At 37.8% G+C, this 27,574-nt stretch overlaps 1 protein-coding gene across 2 annotated transcripts in view; it reads left to right on the forward strand.

The window, feature by feature from the left end:
• The window catches only part of LOC128623434 (chemokine-like protein TAFA-2), a 40,047-nt gene extending 14,699 nt beyond the window's left edge, over window positions 1–25,348 (forward strand). The window contains exons 2-5 of one of the 2 annotated variants that reach the window (XM_053650496.1): window positions 8,190–8,290; window positions 13,717–13,869; window positions 17,480–17,604; window positions 25,104–25,348. In XM_053650496.1, coding sequence (XP_053506471.1) covers window positions 8,191–8,290; window positions 13,717–13,869; window positions 17,480–17,604; window positions 25,104–25,112 — 387 coding nt within the window. In that variant the 5' untranslated portion in view covers window position 8,190 and the 3' untranslated portion in view covers window positions 25,113–25,348. Of the gene's footprint in view, window positions 1–8,189; window positions 8,291–13,716; window positions 13,870–17,479; window positions 17,806–25,103 lie in introns of those variants that run through there. The other variant, XM_053650495.1, reaches the window with a different exon arrangement.
• Window positions 25,349–27,574: the final 2,226 nt, after the last annotated feature.

The following is a 27,574-nucleotide window of genomic DNA, read 5'->3' on the forward strand; positions in this document are numbered from 1 at the left end:
ATTGCAAAAAAAAAAAAAAAAAAAGAGCAATTAAATCCGGCTCAAAAATAGGCTGTGTGTATTATGAACCATCACAGGAGAGGACCGGAGCTTAAAAGCAAGAATAACTCAAGAGAAGGCTTCAGGATTGATTGGTATGAATGATTTGTACAGCTAATGGGTGCCGGGTGGAATTTTTGGGACATTGATTGAAACATCACACTGGCATTAGGTGCAATAGGATCGGGAGGGCATGACAAAGAGAAAGGAAAAGAGATCGCTTTAATCAAAAGACAGTTACGGAAGACTTGAAGGCTGCCAAGTTTCAGTGGCTCAGGAAATTAACGACAGATCGTCATCGTTACTGAGTGTGATTACAGCTGTAGCTTTGCTAATGTGACATAGAAGAATGCGGTATGATATGAATACGGCTCCTTAGTCTTAACCCTTACGTTCACTTTGGGATTGCAGTGACCCAGTTTAAATTTATTTATTTATTTATTTATTTATTTAACCAAAACTAGAACAAGACTTAATGAGCTTTTTTGAGTTTTTTTTTTTTTTGTAGAGACTATGCTCAGGTCATTTTGACCTCTAAGTAACAAGGTGAAATAAAAGTGTTACTTAAACACACACACACACACACACACACCAACCACAGAGAGCGGGAGCATCCCCAAGCAAAGTACCCTCCAGAAATATTGGCACGCTTCATAAAAATTTGTTCATATAAAACTGTAAAAATCCCACTCAAACAATAGAAGAAGCTATTCGCATTTTAGCATAACAATTTACCCTGTTCAAATCACCCTGTTCAAAAGTTTACACCCCCCTGGCTCTTAATGTATCGTGTTGCCTTCTTGAGCATCAGTGAACGTTTGCAGCTTTTGTAATAGTCGTGTACGAGTCCCTCGGTCGTCCTCGGCGTGAAAAGATGGATCAACATCATATAGACGCTGTTGGAAAGAGGTCAAATATGCAGAAGATGCTGGAAAAGTAAAGAATGTGCCGGACCTGGAGGATCTTTCTGAAGAACAGTGGGCAGTTTAACTGCTCAGGACAAACAAGGGACTCGTGAACAACTCTCACAAAACATAAACACGGTCGCTGATCATCCAGGTAACGACACACGGGATTAATAACCAAGCGCGTGTAAACTTTTGAACTGATTCGTTTGTGTAAATTCAGTTATTATTGTGACTTGTGGACTATATGTAAACATCTGTTATGTGAAATAGCTCGCTCAGGGCAGTACATGTAAACCCCATCCAGGATAAAGTTCTAAAAAACAAAGAGAGCAGTTATAAAAGTATCCCAAATTTTCAGTTAGATAATGGAAAGAATGTGGCACAATAAAAACAAATGAAGCCATTCTTTTACGTAATATTCGTCTCGTATAGTTGGCGAACTGCCTTCTGCGATACATTTACGATACACATTATATCACATTTTACGACCCTCCAGTCCTGAGCCTTTACTCGTCCCCCCCCCCCCCCCCCCCCCCCCCCCCATTGCCAGCAGTGGAGAAGCTTTTGAGACAGCAGGTGCATGTTACAGGATGTCATCACCTGTACTCAGTCGTAGCACTTGCCAGGTTTCATAGAGCTGAGCTGTGCGGTCAAGGTGACTCCATCCACCATCCTGAACTCACTGCAACTAAATTAACAAGAAATGGCTATCATACCACTATTTATCTCCACGGCTCTAGCTATTAAGTGACCTGAAACTGCCCCGTGTATTTCTTGTATTACTGTGTGTATTGTTCTTTTTTTGTTGTTATTAGAATTATAGTTACAATAATGATTCTTTCACGGAGGTTGAGGTTACTGTAGTTATATGTTCACATATATCCTAATAACTATAATATGTTGTACAACATCACAGTTTTAGCGTCACAGCTCCACCTGTTTGATCCCTGTGAGGACCTTCTATTGACATAATAATTAACGCAACTAATTAATGCCATGTTTACATATAAATCGAACCCTGATGTTAATCTCAGGAACCAAAAGGAAAGATTTTGGTTCTTTAATCAGTAAGGTATGTTTTTTGGCTGTTTTTTGTCCATCCATCCATCCATCTTCTACCACTTACTCCTTCTTCAGGAGAACGGGAACCTGGAGCCTATCCCAGGGAGCATGGGGCACAAGGCGGGGTACACCCTGGACAGGGTGCCAGTCCATCACAGGGCACAATCACATACACATTCACGCCAATCAGCCTACCATGCATGTCTTTGGACTGGGGGAGGAAACCGGAGTACCCGGAGGAAACCCCCACAGCACGGGGAGAACATGCAAACTCCACACACACGGCCCCGGCCGGAATCGAACCCCCAACCCTGGAGGTGTGAGGCCAACGTGCTAACCACTATGTACTATGCACTATGTTCTGTGTACTCGACATGTTGTTTTATTGTTCTTAGCGCAATCCCGCAGCATCCTGGATGAACAGATACATTTTTATTTTTGTTATGTGGAGATCACGAGAAATAAAATAGTTATGTGACTATTTGGTAGACTGTCATACTGGTAAGTCTTTCTTTCTTCAAGACTTTTGCTGTGTAATGTAAACATTTAACTTTGGAATCAGTGTCAGTTTGTGCGATCTGAATAGAGTGACATATCACCCCCCCCCCCCCCCTTTTTAAAATGTATGACACTTGTTACAGGGGGTCATATCAAACCGTCTTACACACAGAAATCCAATTTATTAGAAAATCTTTAAGGTCTGTTATGTTACTTTGGCTGAATTACAGTGTTCAACCGAGGAAGCATGTCTTTCTCCCTTTTATTTATTTCTTTCTGTCGCAGTTGCAGAGTGTTCACCCAGAAAAGCATCAGTTCACCCACAGCTTCTGCTAGAGCCAACACCTTAAGCAAAGAGACACATTTTCAATCAGAGTTACATGACTGCTATTTTATTTCGTTCATGCCCTCCTAAATATTTAAAGAGTGAAGAAAAAACACAAAGTACCATTCTGGAAAGTTATTACCAGCCTCCAGAGTGTAGAGAGAGAGAAAAAAATCTGCTATATGATGGAAGATTTGCCGGCAGAAAGACTTCATGAAAACTTTTACCTCTAATTTATGGACAGGTTACAGCAAGTAACTAACTACAGTGTGTCCCAAAAGTCTCCATACACAGGGGACTATGTTCGTCAGCACCGAGTCGGTGGACGTTCATGGACGTCCACGTCTCGGTCGGTCCGCACCACTTCCGGTCTTTTTGAATTCGTTAATAAGTTTGGCGACAGTGTCGTGTGTGTGATGTTCTTGCGATGGCATCCCGATCCAGCCATGAGAATGATTTCAATATGTTCTTCTTTTGTCAAAGGCATTCTTAAAGGCTACCTGAACAATATACAGTATATAATATAAACGAAGTATGAAATATTCTGGAAGACATTTAGCCAAACGTGTTCATTTCCTCAAGGTAGGAAGAGCTTTGGGCCGCCTTGTATTGTTCTTTAGTAAACAGCGAGAGAGAGAAGAACCTGTCGATTTCTAAGACAGGGTAAATTGAATCTGTTCACACGTACACGTGTGTAGCTGCGACAAGTACCATCTCACTGACCATTATTAGTTAGAGAAGTAAAGATCGTCACGGTACAATGAGAACTGAAATGTCTGAGAATATATAAGAATGTAATGATATAATGTTTTACCATTCTTCAATATAACTTGTGCTCATTTTTCTTTTTGATCTTTAGTAATGCTGATCACCTGACGACTTATAATTTCACCGACCGATTCTATTGGATGTCCTGTGGCACAATTTTAATGAAATTATACACCATATCCAGTCGACGGTTTACTTGGTGTAAGACAGTTCCGACTTCCTCACGATCAGCGCGTAGAAAAAAAGGACTCCGTCACTACCCGAGTAATCTCTTAAAACTTGTCAGTTTTACTTTTGTGTAACTTTCGCTCTGTCCGCTGAGGACTTTTCATTCCTAAGCCTCTGCATTGAGGCAGCTGATGTACTTAGTTTGCAGAGGTCAAGGCTGTGTCGTGAACTCTGCTCACTGGCCTGTGGTTATTCAATTTGTTGTGGGGAGAAGGAGCTGATGAAAAGAAAATGGCTCGCGGGGTAGAAAACTCCACAGCTCAGGGAAAGTGGCCTGGACGTGTTCTGTTTCCCTCAGTTTGCGACCATAACAATCATTCTTGGGTTAAAAGGGCAAAGCGAATACGGTGGGGATAAAGACAAATGGACGAACAAACTTGTGCAAAATGTTTGTAAGAAGAAGGCACAGTGTGATTCCCTTTATATGTTTCTCACAGGAGAAGCGTAATGAAGACGAATGAGATCATCCGGCGCAGACAGTAAGGATACAGGGAATGCTCTTTCAGACATCTTTAGTAACAGGAATTATTATGTTAGACTTTTAATTATTCATTGCAAGGGATTTTGTTGTTCCTTGCCACTGTACGCTGTATATGTTGTTCTTTATTATGTTCCTTCAGCACCAAATGGTCTCGCTTGTAAATTTGGAGCATGTCATATGAAAATATACAAAGCTCAAGGTTAGGCTTTTGGGTTAGGGAGTGGGGTTAAGCTTTGTTTTGGTACAACTTCATTTGTATAAAATTCAACCATATCGTCTCGCTTTAAAAAAAAAAAAAAGAAAATTGTTGATATATTTCAGGTTGCTTAAATACACAGCAGCTTAGTCTAACAGAAAGATTCCTAATGGTGATACGTCCGCCCTTACACACTGATTTAAAACGATAAACCCAATCAGAATCAGGAGTAAATTACACCTAACAACATTTCCAGCATTTGTTTTTAGCAACAGAATTCCCTCCAAAAATGAAACAAATAAATTAAACCCAGGCTTGGCTGAAGTGCTTTGTACACTAGATTAGTATGCTTGGCAACATTCCCACATTTGCTTGTTTAGAATTTAATAAAACAACATAATTAAAAGCCTTTTAAACGTAAAATATACAGTTGCGGTCATAAGTTTACATACAACTTGCAGAATCTGCAAAATTATATCTAAAAAAAGAGGGATCATAAAAATTGTATTATGTTGTTGTTTTAGTTCTGTCCTGAATGAGGTATTTCACATATCAGATGTCTACAAATAGTCCACAAGACAAGATAGTAACTGAATTTACACAAACGAACCAGTTCAGAAGTTTACGCACGCTTGATTATTAATCCCGTGTGTCGTTACCTGGACGATCAGCGACTGTGTTTATGTTTTGTGAGAGTTGTTCACGAGTCCCTTGTTCGTCCTGAGCAGTTAAACCGCCCACTGTTCTTCAGAAAAATCCTCCAGGTCTGGCACATTCTTTACTTTTCCAGCATCTTCTGCATATTTGACCTCTTTCCAACAACGTCTATATGATGTTGAGATCCATCTTTTCACGCCGAGGACGACCGAGGGACTCGTACACGACTATTACAAAAGCTGCAAACATTCACTGATGCTCAAGAAGGCAACACGATACATTTACAGCCAGGGGGGTGTAAACTTTTGAACAGGATGATCAGTGTAAATTGTTATTATTTTGTTTAAAAACCTTGTTTTTTTTCTTCATTTAGTACTGCTCTTCAGAAGTTTTTTTCTTTTTTTTCATATTTCCCAGAAGACAAAATAATAACAATTTACACCGATCCTCCCGTTCAAAAGTTTACAGAAAACAACTCCACCTCTAGTCTTTTTTTTTCAGTAGACTACTAACATTTTACATTTGTCCATCATCCTTTTCACATCGCGCTCTCTCTCTCTCTCACTCACTCACTCACTTTCAGTAATTGCTTTAACCTGGTCAGGGTCTTGCCGTGGATCCCAGAAACACTGGGTATGAGGCAGGAATACACCCTGGATGGGTTGCCAGTACATTGCAGGTTACCATGCATACACACATTCACACACTTATTCACATTTACAGCCAAACCACTTACTGACACGTTTTGAGAAGGCGGGCAGAAACCAGAGAACCCGGAGGAAACCCACATGGACAGGGAGAGAACATTACATTAGATTAGTTTAGAGTAAATTAGATTCACCTTAATTGTCATTGTCCAGAGTACCTGAAGGGCAGTTAGCATCTAAACTGAAGTGCAAATAGGAACGGAGCATAAAATATTATAGTGCATGTAAAGAAAGAAATGAGGTAAGACAGCTGTAATGTACAAGTGACAATGCAGTGCAAATGGCATGATGTATGAGTAGACATGAATCTAATGATATGAATGAATGAATGGCATCCAAAGACACTACAGTACAATTGAACGAAAGGTGTGAATGGAATGGTATATAAGTAGACATGGATCCAATGACATGAATGAATGGCATCCAAAGACACTACAGTATAGATGAATACAAGCTGCAAGTAGAAGAAGGTGCAAAACTTGGTTGTGGTTGGGGAATTAGTGCCATTGTGTGCCTATAGCGCTTCCTGGATGGGAGAAGGGTGAACAATCATCATCAGTCCAAGATGATGTCATCAGTCCAAGATGATGTCTCTCAAATGTCCTTGATGGAAGGTAGCTGGGCGGTGGTGATGTGTTGGGCAGTTTTCACCACCCGCTGGAGGGCCTTCTGGTCAGACACTGAGCAGCTGCTGGGCCACACTGAGATGTAGTTTGAGAGCAGTATGCTCTCGACGGTACAGGGATAGAAGTTGAGATGAGCTTTCCTCAGTCTCCTCAGGAAGTAAAGACACAAGGTGTTTTGGACACCTTCTTGTGCACATATACAGAACTAATTTAATATTTGCACCTTGGACAATAGAGTCCAAAGTTGTTCATTTTTTGATTTCCTTCTCAAGCTTGTAACAAGAACAATGCTTTACATGACTTGCCAGTGAGTTGCCCGCTTTAGGAAATAAAAAGGAAAAATCCTTGTGGTGTATTGTATTGCCTCTGTCCTAAGGTTTATAATATCTTCCTACATATCTATATGTCATATCTATCTCTGTCACAGACTGATGGCTGTGCAGAATTGTGTTAGCATCCATAGTCTCAGTTCCACAGATGTTTACTTTTTACCCCTAACAAAACCAAAACCAAACCATGCATACAGACATAACAAGCCTCATTTCACTTACTAGCTTGATCTAAAGTGCTTCACAATCTACAATCTAAAACTTTCTTTGTTCCAGTGTCTGAACTAGCTTCCCAAGTCTTGCCCATATTCCCTTTATTTCTTCTTCCTCTTAGTATGCATAAAAGTACTACCAGTCAATCGAAATTTAGTAAAGTATTGTATACTGAGCATTTTATATATATATATATATTTGAATTTATTTTAACATTCTGATTGCATTCACATTTGTACAAAGGCAAAAACGTCTGATGATCTAAATAAATAATAATAATAATAATAAAAAAAACATCTAGGCTGAAAGTCATTTCTTATTCAGTCAATAATAATAATTATAGCCACATCTTAAAATGGAGTGTTGTGTACAAAAACTGTTGGCACCTACGTAATAAAATATGTAATCTAGACACGTCCTCAGGAATCTAGAGGACGACTTCATTTTCTCCAGTGAGACAGGGACAAAACCTTTCACTTGCATGAGGTGCAAAAATATAACAGTCTTCTCAGAGTAGAGCCCGGAATTCAACATATCTGAGAACGCTAGATATTACCATGAAACAGGATTCGCTTGGGTACGGGGTTGGTGCTATTTTGAGGTGAATAATTTGTTTTCCCTAAAGGAATAATAATAAAAAAACAAAACCTTGAATTAGACGGTATTACATATTTGGGTAAGACATGAGGAGAAGGTACAATAACATTTAGAGTGCAGTGCACCTGTGGTGCTAACATGTATTGGGTGGAAAAAGGGAATAAGTGATAGCAGTTCCATTAGGTTTTATACAGTTGAAAGAATTTTGTGAGTTGGGAGAAATGTGAGATTTCTTCTTATATTTTTACTTCATTATTAAGACAGTGACAGGGTCCAGACTATCCCAGGTTTCATCTTATATATATATATATATATATATATATATAACTAACATTGACACATTGAATTGCTTTAGAACTAGTGATACTTTATTTTTCCTTTTTTTAAAATTTTTTTATTTTATTACATTTTGTTCTGATCTTCGATCACTTTCCAATGAACACCTGAGTGGAATGATTCTTGATTCTTTAAGGTTTGACTTTTCCCAACACCTCTCTCTCTCTCTCTCTCTCTCTCTCTCTCTCTCTCTCTCTCTCTCTCTCTCACACTCTCCAGGATGATTAAGAAACAAAAGCAGAAGACCTTTACACAAGTTCTGCTGCTCATCTGCATGCTCACACTCTTGCTATCACCGATCCACATTGCAGGACATAAAGGTGAGTGTACGTGTAATAATTAAAACTTCCAAGGCAATCATTATTGAGCACAAAACTGATATATAACCAGGTGAGTCCTTACTATTTACGTTGTAACACTTTGATTAATGTCCTGTTGCATATTAATATATATATTTTTTCAAATCGAAACATCTTGTTTTTGATAAACAGTGAAAAACAACATCAATCGCTTCATCATGTTCTTATTTGACACTCCTGGTACACTGCACTCCAGAGGTGTATTAGATGTATTGGAGTAATGCATGCTGGGTATTGTAGTACCAGGGAACTAAGACACCCTAATTGTATGCCAGCATGCTTCTTTATCAGGGAATGTAGGCTTTTCTTGTCCAGTAGACTGTTATAAAATGCAGAAATGCATTGTGGCTGTGCCTGAGAAATGACTATAGTTGTTAGTCGTTAATATTTACATGATATGACATGCAACCCTGATGGCAACAAATTGTTTACAATAATATTCCAACCTGCAGCATGCCTAATAATGTGTTATAACTGCATTGTAATAATACATTAACTAAATCAGTATATGTATTTTCATTACTCATGGGGATTTTCTAGTGCCAGAAAGAACATTCTAATGTTCTTACATTGTCCCTGAAGTCATTTGAATGGGTAGAAGTAATTATTTGTTCATTAGCAAATGTATCACCGTGTTTACAGACCTCACTGACTAGACAGATCATATTATTTTTTGTATTATGATTTGCTTAATTATAGCATGCTTGTTAAGAAAATCTACTTTAACATAACATTGTTTGCCGTATATATTGGGTCACAAAGAACATATAATTTTTTGTTGTTGTTTATTTTAAAAATTTTTCGCTTTACTGTCCCTGAATGTACACACTGTAAAATAAACTCTGCATCTACAAATAAGAGAATGTGGTATATGAATGCAAAATGTAAAATGTGTTTGGAAAAATAGATTACAGTATTTTAAAATAAACCCTTCGTCCTTTGAGCACTCTCAGCAGTGCAGAAGTACACCATTGTGCCCCCCCAACACTGTGGCGATATGAAACCAGCTTACCTTGACGAATAGTTCAGTAGCTCAGTGCATGTGCAGCCGCCAGGCAGCTTTTGGCCCAATTAGGGACGCACACATTCAGGAAACTGGCAGCGGCTTTGGCTCGCTCGTCCTCAAGATGCTCATCATCTTAGTGGGGCCTGGAATCGAATTAGCTTGCAAGAGTTCAATTTCCATCTGATAATTTTGGTACACTGTAATTTCCCCAGGGTTTTTTTTTTTTTTTTTCTTCTGGAATTGTAAATCTATTATCATTCGAGTCAGGCACAGCTTCCAGAGAGCACTTAATGTTTGGAGGGAAGATTTGGACTCAAAATGGAAAAATGAAGAATATATGTGCAATTCAAACAGCAAATATTGAGCTGCTGAAGGTCCAACCTACAGACAGTATGCGCTTTCTTTGTTCTTTCTTTCAATATTTTCTTTCTTTGTTAACTCTTTTCTTTAACACTAAATATACTATATATATATATATAAATATACTACAATATACTACATATATAGTGTGTGTGTGTGTGTGTGTGTATATATATATATGTGTGTATATATATGTATATGTACGTGTATGTATGTATCTGAAACATACAGTCTGGTCCATAAGTATTTGGACAGGGACTCAATTTGTCAATTTGTGTATATTTTGCCTCTGTACACCACCACAGTGAATTTTGAATGAAGCAATCAAGATGTGATTGAAGTGTGGATTTTCAGCTTCAATTCAAGGGGTTTAACATGAATATTGCATTAATTACAGACATTCTTTATTCTAATATTTTTAGAAACTGGATTTTTGATTTCCATGAGCTGTAAGCCGTAATCATTTGCGTTTGTAGCTTGTTTTTCGCTTCTGCTCAAATTAAAGTCCAAGCAACCTCAAATCTGTGCCTCCCGACTCCTTTCAGGCACACATATAAAATGTGTTGGGGAATGTGGGGGTGATTTTGGCTGTCAAATTATCAAAAAAACATTGCGTTGTTCATCCTCCAAAAGTGCCCTCCATCTCCATCTCCAAATGCTTCAATACATAACAGTTAGATTAGACATGCAGAGCCACTCAGCTCATCTGTTTGTTCGGTCGTACCTGTGAATGAACACTTCAGACCTCTGGAGGAGATGGTGACCTTATCTTTACACAGAAGGAAACAGTACCCGAAATAACACATTGCTCAGTGTTACTTCTCTTCCTCCCTGTGCATGTTTCCACTAATAGAGTTCAGAAAGCTCAGAAAGCAAATAATGCCTCTCTAAGACTTTAGTGTCTCAGTTCAGGCTCATATTTAGAATGTGCTGGGAGAACGTGTGGGCTAGTTTCTGTAGTTCTTCCGTTCTTCAAAGTAACCAGTACAGCCTTCAAGAGAAGTGGGTTCAGAGACAACCGAAACTGATTAAAACTGATAAAATCCTGTAACACAGACCTCTTTCTGCCTTGTACTGATTTAATTTTCTCTCCACTCCTAGCAAGGTTAACACTCTAACTATAGATTATATTGAGGATGATAATAATACAGGGCGCACGGTCGCTCAGTGGTTAGCACGGGGTTCGATTCTCACGACCCTATAGGATAAGCGGTATCGAAAATGGATGGATGGATGGATGGATGATAATAACATAAAAATGATCCATGATCGTATGTGTTAAAAGTCAGATTATTAATTGCGCTGATAGAATCTGCTGAACATTTCTAAATGTCACCAACTCACGTTATACATTAAGCTATGATGAGGAATGTTAGAGAGCTATTGGGAGAATGTTTACAGCAAAGCGATTTCAATAATAATGGAGAGGAGAACTATATACGCCTCTACTGAAGACATTTCGGTATCGTTTATTATAATTTACCGAATAAAACCCTATTTATTAGTCATGAAAATGCAGTGTAATTGGATAAGCTTGTCTGCACTGCTATAGAACAGTGCGAAGGCAGGTATCCAAACACTCTTAATTAGTTGTTTACTACATTAGGTGGAAACAAAAAATGCATCCACAGGAGGAGGGAACCTCATGGAAATGTCACACACAATTAACAGTGCACAGACATACACTGCCTTTAAATAATTCAGACAATACTGAGGGAGTCAACCACATAAAAACCGAGAAGTAAATAAAAAAGACAACACAGCACTTTTAACTCTAAGCGCTCCTTTAACTTCTTTTATACTTTCCTTTAGTTTTGTTATCTCCATTCATTGCAGTGTATGACAGGTACAGCTACAGAACACACCACCAGAGGTCAGGATCATCAGAATGCTAATCTTTCATTATGGACACCAACTATTCCCATTTACCCTGTTTACACTGGTATAGCAAGTCCATATAAAATTAAACATTTTAATCAGTTTTAATCACTAAGGATTCTCCAAGGTAGAACTAAAACCTTCCTAGCTAAGAATTTCTCCTTAAATTCTATTCGGGAAACTCCTGGAGTACAAAACATTAGATCTTACCAAGTGATATCCATCCATCCATCCATTTTCTGTACTCATTCAGAGAGCTTTATATATTTACTCTATTATACACGTATGAGTCCTTGACATAGATATTAACTACAGTTGCTCATGGATCTGGGCACAATGAGACAAAACATGACACAAATGTACCGCTTATCCTACACAGGGTCGCGGGAAGCCTGGAGCCTATCCTAGAGGACTCGGGGCACAAGGTGGGAGGACACACTGGACAGGGTGCCAACCCATCACAGTGCACAATCACACACACACACTCACACACGACGGACAATTCGGAAATGCAATCAGCCTACAACGCACGTGGAGAACATGCAAACTCCACGTATACAGGATGGAGGCCAGAATCGAACCCCTAAACCCAGAGGTGCAAGGGAAGCATGCTAACCACTAAGCCACCGTGCCCCCCATGAAGCGTTATAATTCTATCTTATCATGATTTTTTATTTTTATTTTTATTTTTTATTAATAAATAAAGTCAGAAATGAATATCCAGTAACTGACATTTCGGACACAATGGTTTTAATGTTCATTCTTGCTCCGCTAGTGGAATTAGATCCCGAAGAACTTGGACTCACTTTATAACTCGTCAGCAATCTGGCTAGCTAGCTCACGTGTACTAACTGTTTTAAACTAGGAAGTGGAGTTTTGCAAATGAATTTTGTGGTGAAGACAGCTACGAACAATGAAACGCTGTTACAGCTCAGTGTAGTTAAGCAGTCATGGAACACTGCTCGCCTAATCTAATTCGTTCGCCAGAACTAACTGTTGTATAAATGGATTTTCACACACACTTTGCGAAGTCTCATCTCGTGTTCCTAGTGTCATTACTAAGCTTTTTGTTCCGCTGTCAATTGTCTAGTCCCGTCTAGGATTTGTCAAGTCCTGCCCGTTTGCTGACTGCCTGACTTTTGTCTGTTTTTTTTTTTTTGACTTTGGACATTGGATAGTTTTTGGATTTGTTTGCTAGAGTGTTTAATAAACATCAACCTGCACGTGCGTCTGTCTCTGCCTATATCTGACAGAAATAAGCCAAATTAACTGCCAATAGAGGCTTGAAATAAAAAAAGAAATGCTAAACATGATATACAGTACAGTATGTATCATGTTTAGCATAATTTCATAATGCGAAGGATGTCATAATACGATATCATTTTATAAAACGTAGAAAAATAACCGGTTCAATCGCTACAGTTAACAGATATTTCGACAGTCTCCTTATTACACTGTGGCATGTTGACTTTTAAGTCTTTCTGCCTTAGTTTTCATCTTGACTTGTGTTTCCTAGATATCTGCTGAAAATCCGTTAATAAGTTACCACTTAGTTTTGTGCTATTCATGTAGAGAACAACATATATTTACTATATTATATACGTATGCATCCTTGTCATAGATATTGTCTGTAATTGCTCATGGATCTGGGCACAACGAGACAAAACATGACACGACGGACAGTCAGAAAAGAAGAGAGTTTAGAATCAAAATGGGATTGAATGGATGTATTCCTATGGGTTTCACTAGGGGGTATGATTTGGAAATGATGATGTACTGTATATCTATAAAATGTACCAATGGTCATTTAATGAATGACAAACTGCTTTCTGAAACTCTTTCTACAGAAAATGGCCCCAGGTAAAAACCAAATAAAAGTCTAAGTGCCACTTTATCAGTCAGGCTACCCTAATTTATTTGAAAGAACAACCTGAAACTTGTGGCTACCCTGATTGAAAAGCTTTATTATTTAAAAGAAAGTCTGGAATGGTGTCATACTTGGGTTTTATCCTTACTCATTGTAAAGAAATGTTAATATGGATAAGGCTATATTCATATATCGCTATATCCTTACTGTAGAGTAGATAAAAAATGTATCAACTATATGAGTTTCTCTGTGTCACTGTGTCCTCTCATTCAACAGTTCACCATGTCAGGACAGGAACATGTGAAGTTGTAGCATTACATCGATGCTGCAATAAGAACAAGATAGAGGAACGTTCTCAGACTGTCAAATGCTCCTGCTTTCCAGGACAAGTGGCTGGAACCACACGAGCAGCACCTTCCTGTGTAGATGGTATGTTCTGGGATTTAAAAATTATGTTTTTTATATATATATATATATATATATACACACACACAGATTTTTTTGCTTTTATACTGCCACAACTGTATAATTATTTTTCAAAACTACCTATAACTAGGCGTATCCATTGTTAATAGAGGTTGAAACATTTCTGATGTAGGACGTAAAGTTTCATCAGAGTCACAGTTTTGAAGGAAACTTTCCAGAATTTCACTTCGCTGTTGGTGAAGCACGCTGTTCTGTGTACATCTGTAAATATAAATATATTACAAATATACACTGGGGCCCGAAAGTCTGAGAGCACTATTGAAAATGCTTATGTTTGGCATTCTTTTTCAAGTTCACACAAAGGTTTTCATTACACACAATATTATTTACAACAACTTGAGTGAAAAGTAGAATCTTATAAATATAGACATGGATTTCAGAGTTTCTTGGTATTTGGTTGATCACTTCACAATCTGACCTTCTGGACCTCCAACGTTTTTGAATGAATCATGAAAACCACATACTAGAAACTGGACACGCATGTATATGACAGTACATGAAATTAGTCATATGTAGTTTAGTTTCTGGTGGCATAGTGGTGCAGTGGGAAGTGTTGCTACCTCAATGCTCAATGCTTACTGTCTGTGTTTAGTTTTGGATGTTCTCCCACTGTGTCTATTTTTCCTCTGGTTTTTCTGCTTTTCTCCCAGATCCATGCGTTGAACTCTGTCTAACGCCCAGTATTCCCAGCATAGGCTCCAGATCCACCACAACTAGGATGAAGTAGTAACTGTAAATGATTGAATAAATGAACTAGTTCAGATTCTACTAGTCTAGATTTAATTTTTTTTTTTTTTTAAAGATTTTTTTCATTTACTTATTACTTGTCACATCAAGTATAAATGGCAGTGGAGCTAATTTTGCTACAATGAAACAAGTGAAATTATATATACATTGGTTAGCTGGTGGAGATTGGATGCTAAAAATGTATTCAGATGTGTGAAAGTCGCCTGTCTAATGTGCAAGTGCTTTCCTGATGCTTGTTTTCCTTCTGATTATTTATAGAAGTATGATTTTGTTCCAACAGGAACGTACTGTATAACACATTTGATGCTAAAACACCCCTTCTTTCCTGGGTGTTACAGTAGTTTGCAAATTATATTGAAGAATGAATGTATGTAGATGATGTATTTATCTCTCATACAGGGATTTACCCCCCCAAAGATTCGTGATAGATTTGTGAATGTAAGAACATCTGGTACAGTTGAGGTCATAAGTGTACATACACCTTGCAGAATCTGCAAAATATTAATAAGTAAAAAATAAAGAATGATCATAAAAATGGTATTTTGTTGTTTATTTAGTTCTGCCCTGAATGAGGTATTTCACATAACAGATGTTTACACATGGTACACAATAATCACTGAATTTACACAAATGATCCAGTTCAAAAGTTTACGCACGCTTGATTATTAATCCCGTGTGTCGTTACCTGGATGATCAGCGACTGTGTTTATGTTTTGTGAGAGTTGTTCATGACTCATTTGTTTGTCCTGAGCAGTTAAACTGCCCACTGTTCTTCAGAAAAATCCTCCAGGTCCGGCACATTCTTTACTTTTCCAGCATCTTCTGCATATTTGACCTCTTTCTAACAGCGTCTATATGATGCTGAGATCCATCTTTTCACACCGAGGACGACTGAGGGACTCGTACACGACTATTACAAAAGCTGCAAATGTTCACTGATGCTCAAGAAGGCAACACGATACATTAAGAGCCAGGGGGGTGTAAACTTTTGAACAGGATGATCGTTAAGTGTAAGTTTTGTCTTCTGGGAAACATGTAAATATATTATGTAGCTTCTGAAGGGCAGTAATAAATGAAAAATATAAAATCTTTGAACAAAATAGTAACGATTTACAAGTTTATATCCCCCTGGAAAATTCAAGAATTTGAGAATATCAGTATAAAATCAAAATCTATACAGCTTGTAGAGCTGCTCCCACTCGCCAGACCACTTTCAGCATGTGTAAATGAAATAAAAGGATGGCTTAACTCTTAACTTTTTAAAACTGAACATGGACAAAACTGAGATCCTTATTATTGGATCACAAACTCTTACCAAAAATATCCTTTATGACCTTACTTGTGACATTGATAGTACTCTCATTAAACCATCTAACACTGTAAAAAAAATTAAGGCATCATCTTTGATCCCTCCCTCACCTTTGAAGCTCATATAAACTCCGTTTCTAAAATTGCTCGCCTCCGTCCCTTCATTAGCCTCAAAGACGCTGAAACACCGGTTCATGCGTTTATATCCTCACGTCTTGATTATTGCAATGCTCTCCTTATTGGTTTACCTGCTAATTCAATTGTTAGGTTGCAATATATTCAGAACTCTGCCGCTATACCAAGCCCTCAGCTCGCATTACTGCAATCCTGTCTGAACTGCATTGGCTACCGGGTTCATTTCGCATTAGATATAAAATAATTCTTCTTACATTTAAATCACTTCACCGTTTGGCACCTTACAATCTTAGTGAACGGCTTCTCGCGTACAACCCGACCCGCCCTCTCAGGTCCTCTGGGCTCGGACTCCTCTCTGTCCCTAGATCTCGTCTCTCCACTATGGGTGGCAGGTCTTTCAGTGTTGTAGCACCTAACATCTGGAATTCACTCCCTCTGACTCTTCGCAGCATCACATCCATCTCCGAGTTCAAATCCCAACTCAAATATATCAGTTCAGTTTTCTCAATGTTATTTGTCCTAATGTGTTGCATACTCTACTGTGTTGTTCATTTCCTGTGTTTGATTGCTCACTCTTGCTCATTTTGTGTTTGTCCATGATTGCTCATTGTTTATGTTTTATTGTACTGATATAGTAAAGCGTCCTTGAGCTCCGGAAAGGCGCTATATAAATAAAACATATTAGTATTATTATTAAAAGAGATCATTAGTTTGCCACTGCATGCATATATTTGACGATAAAAGCTTTGGTCACACCGTAATCCACTGTGAAACGTGTGTAACTGTTAAAAAGGACAGTTGAAGTTGGCATCTATTTTACTTTGACTCCTATGTGCCCTAGTATAGTTGAGATGTAATAAAGTAGAGGAAATCAGAGAATTAAGCTACCCGAGAGCACCCAGATGGGCCCCTCAGTGCTGTCTGACCTATTCAATGACATTTTGTGTCTGACATTCCCTGCAAATTAAAGCATAGCGCTAATGTGCTCACTGCAGGAAATCTTGACAAAACGATCAGTGCTTAACCTTTTCATTATCTCCACTACATATTTAGATATTGCCCCTTTTACTCCCATCTATGCAAGACAATGGTCTATTGCAAGGGCTTATATTTCTCTAATGTGAATCATTGAAAGCTAGAAAGCTAATACCATCTCCTTTAATGTAAATCATGTCATGAAGTGTTCCAGGCTCTAGGTAGCTGTAAAGAATACAATTAAGGCATGGAAATCATTTCACCTCAATCGCAGCCAGAAAGCCACTCAAAATATCGATGTTCTCCCATCAAGTCACATCATCTTGCATTGTGATTCGTATCTATGAATCAGCATTTGGATTGAGAGAGGTCTTTTATCCTCCTACAGCCTCCATAGTGGAGCAGAAGTGGTGGTGTCAGATGCAACCCTGCCTGGATGGAGAGGAGTGTAAAGTTCTGCCTGATCTTAAAGGCTGGAGCTGCGCCACAGGGAACAAGATCAAGACCACGAAGGTGTGTGAGGACTCTTCATACCGACAGTCATGTTTCACAAGATATCTACACTTTCACTATAAGTCATTTGCCAGTAGTTTTATAGTTTTATACCACAGCGCTGTTCTCGAGTCCAGGTTGTTAAAAAGCTGTTGATTCATTTTATATAACTGCAGATCTGACAGTAATTCCAGCTTCAAAACAAATCACAGGTTTATATTAATGCACTTGTTCTAATATATATGATATAACACACAGGGATTTGTATGCTGGATTGTCTACATAATCTAAATCTAATAATAAATTGATCGAGGAAAAAAAACCAAAACATTTAATCAGTGATATTATTCCATTTTTCTTAAGGAGATGTTTATTAAAACTTGATGGAAGGCTCTACACATCAGTGCTCTGTAAATATCAGTAGGTTTTAGCTTTCCAGTTTCTCAGCAACATGAAAAGCTGTGCATTTAAAAAAATAATAATTATAAATAAATAATTATTACCTTTAAGAGGAAGCAAAAAATAGACTGTTTTTAGCTGCTTTAACATAAGGGACAGTAGGAACTAACTCGAAATTATAATGGTTAGTAAATTAGTGTGGTGTAAGAGGAATAAAACACGTCACACTCAGTCATTGACTACGTTTACATGGACAGCAATAATCTCATTATTGACCTTAATCTAAGTAAGGTAATGTGATTAAGGTGTTTACATGAGTCGCTTTTAGAATACTCCTGTCATGTACCCGTTTTACATGTTTTAGAACATAATTAGATTAACAGCACGCGTCATTACGTCACCGCGCCACGCCGTCCGACGTCCATCCAGAATTTCACGTATCGACATACAGTTCGTCTTCGTTATGGTACCGTATACAGTTTTGGGTGTTTTTATATATTTTTTTTACGGACACTTTAAGTGCAGTTAATTATTTGTCATGCTATATGTGCTAATAGACATCTGCTTGAAGCGGTGGGTGTGTCCCAAATCGCGTAGTTACCGTCTATATAGTAGCCGAGATACATGTATTTTTCCCCACTACAGGCCTATAGTAGGCAAGTATGCGATTTGGGACACAGCCGAACTCTCTTGTTCGCCGTAAAACGTAAAACTGCCGTGTGTGATCGTGTCCTGTCGCAAAATGCGGTGGAAACTTCCACACAACGTTCATAATGTGATTAAGGTGTTTACATGTCACTACTACACGTCCATAATGCGACTAAAACAGGAGTACTCCACCTGTCTTAATCAGATTATTGCTTACTTCGATTATGACCTTAATTAGATTAAGGTAAGTAAAAATTGCTGTTTACATGGTAGTATCTTAATCAAAGTATGGTCTTAATCGGATTAAGAGTGGATTACTGTTGTCCATGTAAACACAGTTATTGTTTATTTTCCTATATCAGCATGCCCAACCTTGTTTTATTCCTTTCGCTTCATATATCATGATATTCAATAGACCTAATATAGTTATTGTTGAATATTACAAATAAACCCTTTATTGCATTCAATGTAATAATAATGTAAAAAAAAAAAAAAAAAACATTTTACCTAATTGTGTGTGAGTAGTGAAAATTTTGACTTGCTGCCAAGGGTACTTCTGAGTTAGTTACATAACTGTCCAATAAGAACAAGCACCATTTAGCAAGTGTTTTAAATACAAGTTCATGATAGCATCTTATACCAGGAAAATAGATTAGAAAGTTTAGATATGATGATTAAAAGAAAACATATGCCTAGACTCTACAAAGGGAATCAGTGTGTGTGTGTGTGTGTGTGTGTGTGAGAGAGAGATATTAAGGGATTTTGTTTACAGATGATTTTCTCACCCATGGTGTTCTATATCAGGAGTTCTCAAGCTCTTTGTACGCACAGTTGCAGAATTTCAAGGACCCCCTTATGGTCATAGCACAGATTTAATTTTTAAAACAACAGTGAACAACGATGGTGTGAATGGCAGGGTTACAAAGAGAAACCCACTGCTCAGTATTTAAAGATCATGTGGACAAGCCAGAAGGCTAATAGATGAGACCTAAATAGAATTTTTGGTTTAAATGAGAAGCACTATGTTTGGTGAAAGGAAAACACTGCATTCCAGCATAAGAACCTTATACCATCTGTGAAACATGGTGGTGGTAGTATCATGGTTTGAGCCTGTTTTGCTGCATCTGGGACACGACGACTTTCCATCTGTCACAGCTCAGTCAGATCAGAACGCAATTTCCCAAGATGCAACACTCACTTCTCATGCACGCATGCGCTCACCATCCCCCGAGTTCTGATCAGACACACCTGGCACCAATCACACACACACACTCTCACCGCTAGTACTTAGGGATGTCATTCACCTAGAGTCAATGCGAAGTATACGTTCAGTCAACTCGTTTCTCTGCGTTACCAAGCTGATCTAGTTAGTTAGTCTTCTCGTTATCCTCGACCCTTGTTTCCGGTTTCGACTACGCTCTCTGCCTGACCCCGTTTGTGTTGTTCGTCCGATCGCTTGACCATTGCCTGTCTTACGACTACGTTTCTTGAACTTCCCGATTCCACGCTCTACACCTGCCGCCCGCTTCTGCTTCCGTGCCGATTCGAGGTTCGTGACACCATCGTTGGTGGAACAATGAATTCTGAACTATACCAGTGTATTCTAAAGAAAAAATGCCAGGGCACCTGTCCATGATCTGAATCTCAAGAGAAAGTATGGCATGAAAAACGGTTAAAGAAGAATAAAGTGAATGTTTTGGAACGGTCAAGTCAAAGTCCTGACCTTAATCCAGTAGAAATGTTGTGGAAGAACCTGAAGCAAGCAGTTCATGTGAGGAAACCCACCAACATCCCAGAGTTGAAGCTGTTCTGTACTGAGGAACGGACCGATGTGCAGGACTGATCAACAGTTACCCCAAACGTTTAGTTTCAGTTATTACTGCACAAGGGGGTCACACCACATACTCAAAGCAAAGCTTCACATACTTTTACCTCTCACAGATTTGTAATACTGGATCATTTTCCTTAATAAGTAAATGGCCAAGTATAATATTTTTGCCTCAATTGTTTAATTGGGTTCTCTTTGTCTACTTTCAGAACCTCTGATGATGTTTGAGATCATACTTATACGGAAATATAGCAAATTCTTAAGGGTTCACAAACTTTCAAGCACAACGGTACATTAAATATACCACAGCACAAAGGTATTCTCAAATCTCAAAAAGGTGGTGATCGATTTTATCATGTCTAATGTAGTGCGTTGCTTTCCTGAGCATCAGTGAGCGTTTGCACCTTTTGTAATAGTTAGCATTTTTTTTATTATTATTATTTATTAAAATAAATTTCACGGATTCTGCAAGGCGTATGTAAACCTATGACCTCGGCTGTAACTTGAAACAGTTAAAAAGTGCGATGTGTCATTCATTAATAAATATAAAATTGGAATTGTTGGCAAATTGCTGTGGTGTACACGTGATTTAGGACTAACCTTAACTTAACTCTGCCTAGTAGTTTGTACTCGATTGCTACAGGAACTTTGTTCATTTTTTTTTTATTATTCCACATACCCTAATCTTAACCACTGGGAGGAAAGATCTCAAACAAATCAACATAAATGCGTATCTGCTGCCAACATGTTAATCTGTTCTGACCTTAGTGACAGTGTGAAGCTTTTAGTCATCTTAATGACATTAGATAAGGCAGGCATCCTGTCACCACAACAATCTTACACCTTCACATGACCAATAAGCCAACACACCAGCTTTAATTAGAACCTTTTAATAGTAATCTGATGCCAATGCCCTTGTCCTGGTTATGATGACTGTATGGCTTCACTCCTGCTCGCCTCTGTCCACATTATATCAATTATTTAAGCTGCCACACCAAACCTGTCTGGAGCCTAATTATTGATCCAAGGAGTCTTAAACAGCCGAAAACTCTTCAGCCGTTGTTCGTGGTGGTTTTATATTGATCCGGTGGTAAAACACATAAACCTCAAAAGGCGGCATTTCTTTCATTCTGTATGAAATATTAAACTAATGCTGTTTCCTCCTTTAATTTCCGATGTAACCTTTGGGACAGATCTCTTCTGACCGTGATCAGCTTTGGTAGCGAATTGAAACCAGATACAGGTCAGACTGCACTTCACAATACATTAAGAGATGGTCAAAAAATGTATATTTCCTGTCCATGAGACACAGTGATTTTTTTCCCCCTGTACCTGCATGGCTTTAGGTACCGCTGCTGAGCACTGACTGCATGTGTGTTAGAACACTCCTGCAAAACTAAATTGCAAAACATGAGAATCCACTGAAAAGCTGAACACTCAACAGCAAACGATTCAATCAATATGCGTCTCACATCTCACAGTTTCTGAATATATTTTGATGAATCGTGGCACCACAGCAAGCGTGTCACACGAAAGCTTGAACAACTACTCCTAAACTCTTTCTAAATGAGCTTTACAAAGATGTTATGGATCTGAAGACTGATGTTCGACACTGAATAATAATAATCTGTATGAAAGTAACGAATCAATACTACAGGCCTGGAAATATGTACAGATTAATTATTCATTTTGGGAATGTCATACATCTGTAACATTAAAGAAAACAGGCAAGCCTTTGAGTATATGTCATGTAACATCCAGCGTGGACATTTCCCCTCCAGAACACCAGGGGGCACCCTCTCTGAATTGTAGGACACTTCCTTGTTTCGTTCGTTCTATATGTCCTGTATGTGTATATATATATATATATATATATATATATATATATATATATATATATATATATATAACTTTTTTAAATACATGAAGTCTTGCCACTTGCTTATCTCTCTTGTAAGTTCTGAGTCATTACTTTCTGGATAGATCTTTTGAGTTTGACCTTTTGTCTTGCCCTCGTGTCTTGATATGACCTCTGATATTTTGTGTATTGACCTTGACCCACCCCATTTATTTATTTATTTATTTATTTATTTATTTATTTATTGGATTTTGCACCAGATTTTATTTTACTTTGCTATTGGTTGTTTTGAGTTTTGTGATTAAAACCTCTGCACATGGATGTTCACGTTGCCTCTGCAAGCCCATTGTTAGACACAAATAAATAAAGTAAAAATAACATAGAATATATGACCATCCACATAAATATTTTTTCATTGTCTGGTATAAGAAGACTTATATCTTTTCAGGCGAATTAATTTGAGTGAGCAGACTTTAATAATATTTAGTATTATTAAAAATAAATAAATAAATAAATAAATAAATAAATAAATAAATAAATGATGATGATGATGATTAAAGCTGGTGTTTGTTATCTACGTAAATAGCTGACTAGCTTCTGGCCAGTGATAAAGCTGTATCCTCCCCAGTTGCTTCTTGCCGAGGCTTTTCTTCTCAGAGGATTAAACAGTGTAAACCCTGCAGGTGTGCAGTCCTCTAATAGATCAGCACTGTGTGTAAAAAAACAAAAAAAAAACAACTGAAAACTGGAAATAAACAGAATTTAGCTAGAAGCAAAAACACAACAGAAAACATCATCATCATTAATTATTCCAAAACACAAACACTCATTTGAAATCTGCTCATGATTAATATAATATTCTTTCATTCCTTGTAGCTCACTAGCTTATAGTTTATGTCTTACTTCAAACCACCAAATGTTTTTGGACACACACACACACACACACACACACACACACACACACACACCATAGGCTGTAATCTAGTACAGCTTCTGTTCATTTATGAAGAAAGAATGTAAATTAAGCTTACTAAATGTTTGCTCAATGTAAAACTTCATTATGTTAAAGCGTTATGCATTGGAAAGATAATCGAACCGGTTTCTTTTTGTGCTGCAAAACAAACACTCAAACAGATTGCTTAGCTAACCCAGACCACGGATAGGTGTTTAGTTAGGGTGTCTATGCATTTTTCAAAATTGAAATTATTTTAGCCATTATAACCTTTATTTAATGATTACGGGATATTTCATAGATACATCTGGGAGCATAAACAGTAAGTGTGTCCTTATCAACACAAACCCAGCTGCTGGGTTTAATAGCTTTCCAAACCTACTAGTTTATTAAACTATCTCTACATAAAATATATTAAATTAAGAATTTCCGTACATTTTGTTCTAACATTACTGTATATTAGGGCTGGAGCACAAGAACAAAAGTGATTTCAGATTGATTTCAGAGCAAAGTGATTGATTTTTTTTTTTTTAATTCCATTTCTAAGCCCTGATTAAGCATGTTGTTGTTATTTGTAGTGTCTTTCATAACTCCAGCGATGCGCTTAGTCTAACTGTCCTCGTAGCATGTATGAAAATGTGTTTTTACCAGTACAGTATAAATTATAAAGATGCCTTACAGAAAAGTGTGCTTATTTTGCTTGCTGTAGCAAAAAAGAAAGAAAGAAAGAAAGAAAGGCTAATAATTCTTAAATTAGTGACTCATTAATCTTGGTGACAGAGGGGAATGTTACTCCACTCCACATGTTACAAAGAGGGTAGAATATATTACAATATGTGCAAGAATGATTTTTCTACCCTTAATTATGTAAAGAGGTGAAGCTAACCTAAATATTAATCTGTTACAGTAATATAATATAATATAATATAATATAATATAATATAATATCCATACATTTTCTGTACTGCTTATCCTTACTGGGTCACAGGGAACCTGGAGCCTGTTGTGGATAAAAATAACATGAAATAAACATGAGGGAGACTTAGTGTGAATAAAAAGTAATTTTATTGGTAATTCACAGGACGGGTGGGTGCGTAGTCTGGAGGAGAGCGAGAGGGGGAAGAGAATGGGGTGCGTCCTGGGGACATGGGGAGTTCAGCAAAGGTGAAGTGAGAAGACCACTGAGAGTTGGGCGGACTGGTAGGTGAGAAGAGGGACGAATGGTCGGGGCCGACATCATCCTCGGACTGGAAGCTGGAGGAGGGTTCATTTATTAATAAATTAAACACTTTAATCCTTGGCAACTCACTGTGGTATAAGTGGAATTACACATTGGAATGATAACCAATCATTTTCATAATGACGGTTTGCCATGTGCTAGTCCTTACATCATAATTTGGTTGAAATGGACAGACATGAGCATAAAGTGGTTTAAAAAAGGGGGCAGTGGTGGCTCAGTGATTAAAGGCTCTGGGTTACTGCTCAGAAGGCTGGGGATTCAAGCTAAAGCACTGCTAAACTGCCACTGATGGGCCTGTGAGCACGGCCCTTAATCCTCATCGCTTCTGGTGTGCTGTATCATAGCTGACCCCAGTTTCCTAACAAGCTGGGATATGCAAAGAAAATCATTTCACTGTGCTGTGATGTAACTGTGACTTCTTCTAAAGTAATAACAGTATAATCTGGGCGTGCTCTGTGAATCTGGTGGTTTAACGGCATTACATTGTGTTTATGTGTTAGAACGACTAAAAATATCTTTGATGTCATAAGAATGATTAAAAATGCAGTGATGTTTACCCTCCTCGTATTTTAAATGAGAAACTGTTTTGTTTCAGGTTGACTGAGTTGGAGAACTGTTTGGAGGCTCTTCAGCTGTGGATCTGATCTGTGCACAGACTGTTTTGTAACAAAGTCATGAAGGTTTTCCAGGACATGAGTGTCATGAGCACATCTGGATGCTGTTCCATACTTCAGCTTTATAAAGCTTGTCGTGGATTTCTCTAGTTGCATATTGCTTGCTGTTTTTGGACTTATGGCTCAGTTACAGACTTTCCTTTATATGGATCCACATGGATCCAAGTGTGACAACCATTTTGCCTCAAGATACAGTTGTATAATTTAGCTTATAAATGCAGATAGACTTAAGGACATAAAAATTGGCATTGTGAAGGTGGAAAGCTGCGTACGATTACAATATTTGTGAACTTTGTTTGTGTAGATCAGAGAAAGTTCCAGTATGAATGTTTATGTACGCCTGTGTTAATTAATGCACCATTTATTGCATTAACTCTGAAGTTAAAAGATTAAGAAAGCTATATCATTCAAACATTTTTTTTTTTTTTTTTACATACGTATGTATGTAAATTTATGTATAGTTGCAAATGCTTCCTCATATGTATTGTATGTCAGGAACAAAATGGCTCTATAATAAATCATATTTGTCTTTAAATCATTTGTGTGTATTATAGCACAGAAATACAGTGTGTCTCAAAAGTTTCCATACAGTACACAGGGGACTATGTTTGCCAGCACTACGTCGGCTGTGTCTTCATCGGTGGATGTTCGTGGATGACTTCTTGGTGGGACTGCAACACTTCCAGTCGTTTTGAATTTGTTAATAAGTTTGGCGACAGTGTCGTGTGCGATGTGCTCGCCATGTTTCCTGTTAAAGTCCATCGCACCCTAGCGGCAGCTTCCCGATCCAGCCGTGAGAGCCATTTCAATACGTTCTTCTTTTGTCAAAGGCATTCTTAAACGCTATCTGAAAAAGTAAATATAATATAAATTAAGAGTGAAAAGTTTCGGGAGACATTTTGCTAAAAGTATGGAGACTTTTGGGACACCCTGTAATACTGAAAAAAATAAAATAAAAAATCAAACTTCAAAAAAAAATCAAAGGCATGGTTGTTGCTTTAAACGTGCTTAAAGGTCTCTCTGTAACATAATCAACTTACATGACTAATTACTAAAATAAATGATGTTTTATAGACACATTGCTGTATTCATAATTCCTTCTGATCCATGAAGATGACACCATTCATTCATCTGTAGAAATGCTTTATTCTGATCAGGGTCATGCTGAATATAAAGCATGTAAACTTATCAACAGTATTCACAGGATTCAAAGAAACATCAGAACAGTTTTGTTTAGGTTTGATCATTCAAAGACAAATATAATTACTCAATTCCGCACGGAAACAGATTTACATTATAGGACAATTCGCTTGAAATTCCAGTATAATTGACAAATTATTATTTATATACATTTTCACCTTGTTGCATTGGTCATCTATTTATCTGTGTCTCTTTATTCCCTGGCCCAGAGAGGAGTTAATGTACAGTGGTGTGAAAAAGTATTTTCCCCCACCCTGATTTCTTCTGTTTTTGTATAGATCTCATGCTAAATTGTTTCAGAACTTAAAACAAAATCGAAGATAAAACAAAGGCAACCTGAGTAAACACAAAATACAATTTTTAAATGATAATGTTATTTACTGAAGCAAAAAAGTTATCCAATACCAAGTGGGCTTGTGTGAAAATGTATTTGCCCCGTAGTTACTAATTCCCCAAATCTATGAAACTGCATTCATAATGGGGTTCAGCTGGACTAGACACAACCAGGCCTGATTACTGCAAACCCTGTTCAATCACATCAACACTTACATAGAACTTTTTCAACAGCATGAAGTCTGTTAAAAGGTCTTACCTAGTAACACATTATGCCAAGGTTGAAAGAAATTCCAGAAATGATGAGGAAGAAGGTGATTGAAATCCATAATTCTGGGAAGAGTTACAAAGCTATTTCAAAGGCCCTGGGATTCCAAAGAGCCACAGTGAGAGCCACTGGCTTCTGGTTGGGTGGAATGAAAACCTGCACCCACACCAGATCTTTCCGGATAAGATTGGACACCCCTGACCTAAAGCATCATCAGATTTTCACACAAGTCCTAAAAGTAGACAACGAGAACCCAATAGGTCATTGATCGAAATGACCCAACCTCGAAACTTACTGGACTTAAAGGATCTGCTGCTAACGTCTTGGTGCCAGATACCACAGCACACCTTCAGAGGTCTTAGGGAGTCCGTGCCTCAACAGGTCAGAGCTGTTTTGGGTTTAAAAGAGGGACCTACACATTATTATGCAGGTGGTTTTTATTGTTATGGCTAATCTGTATAAATGCTAAATAGTATTTATACAGATAAATATAAATAATAAATACTAATAAATAGTATTTATTAGTATTTATACAGATTAGTATTTATACTTCATAGAATGATAATAAAAAGTAAAACTGAAGAACATCAG

The sequence above is a fragment of the Ictalurus furcatus genome, chromosome 19 (assembly GCF_023375685.1).
Source record: "Ictalurus furcatus strain D&B chromosome 19, Billie_1.0, whole genome shotgun sequence".
NCBI classification, from domain to species: Eukaryota; Metazoa; Chordata; class Actinopteri; order Siluriformes; family Ictaluridae; genus Ictalurus; species Ictalurus furcatus.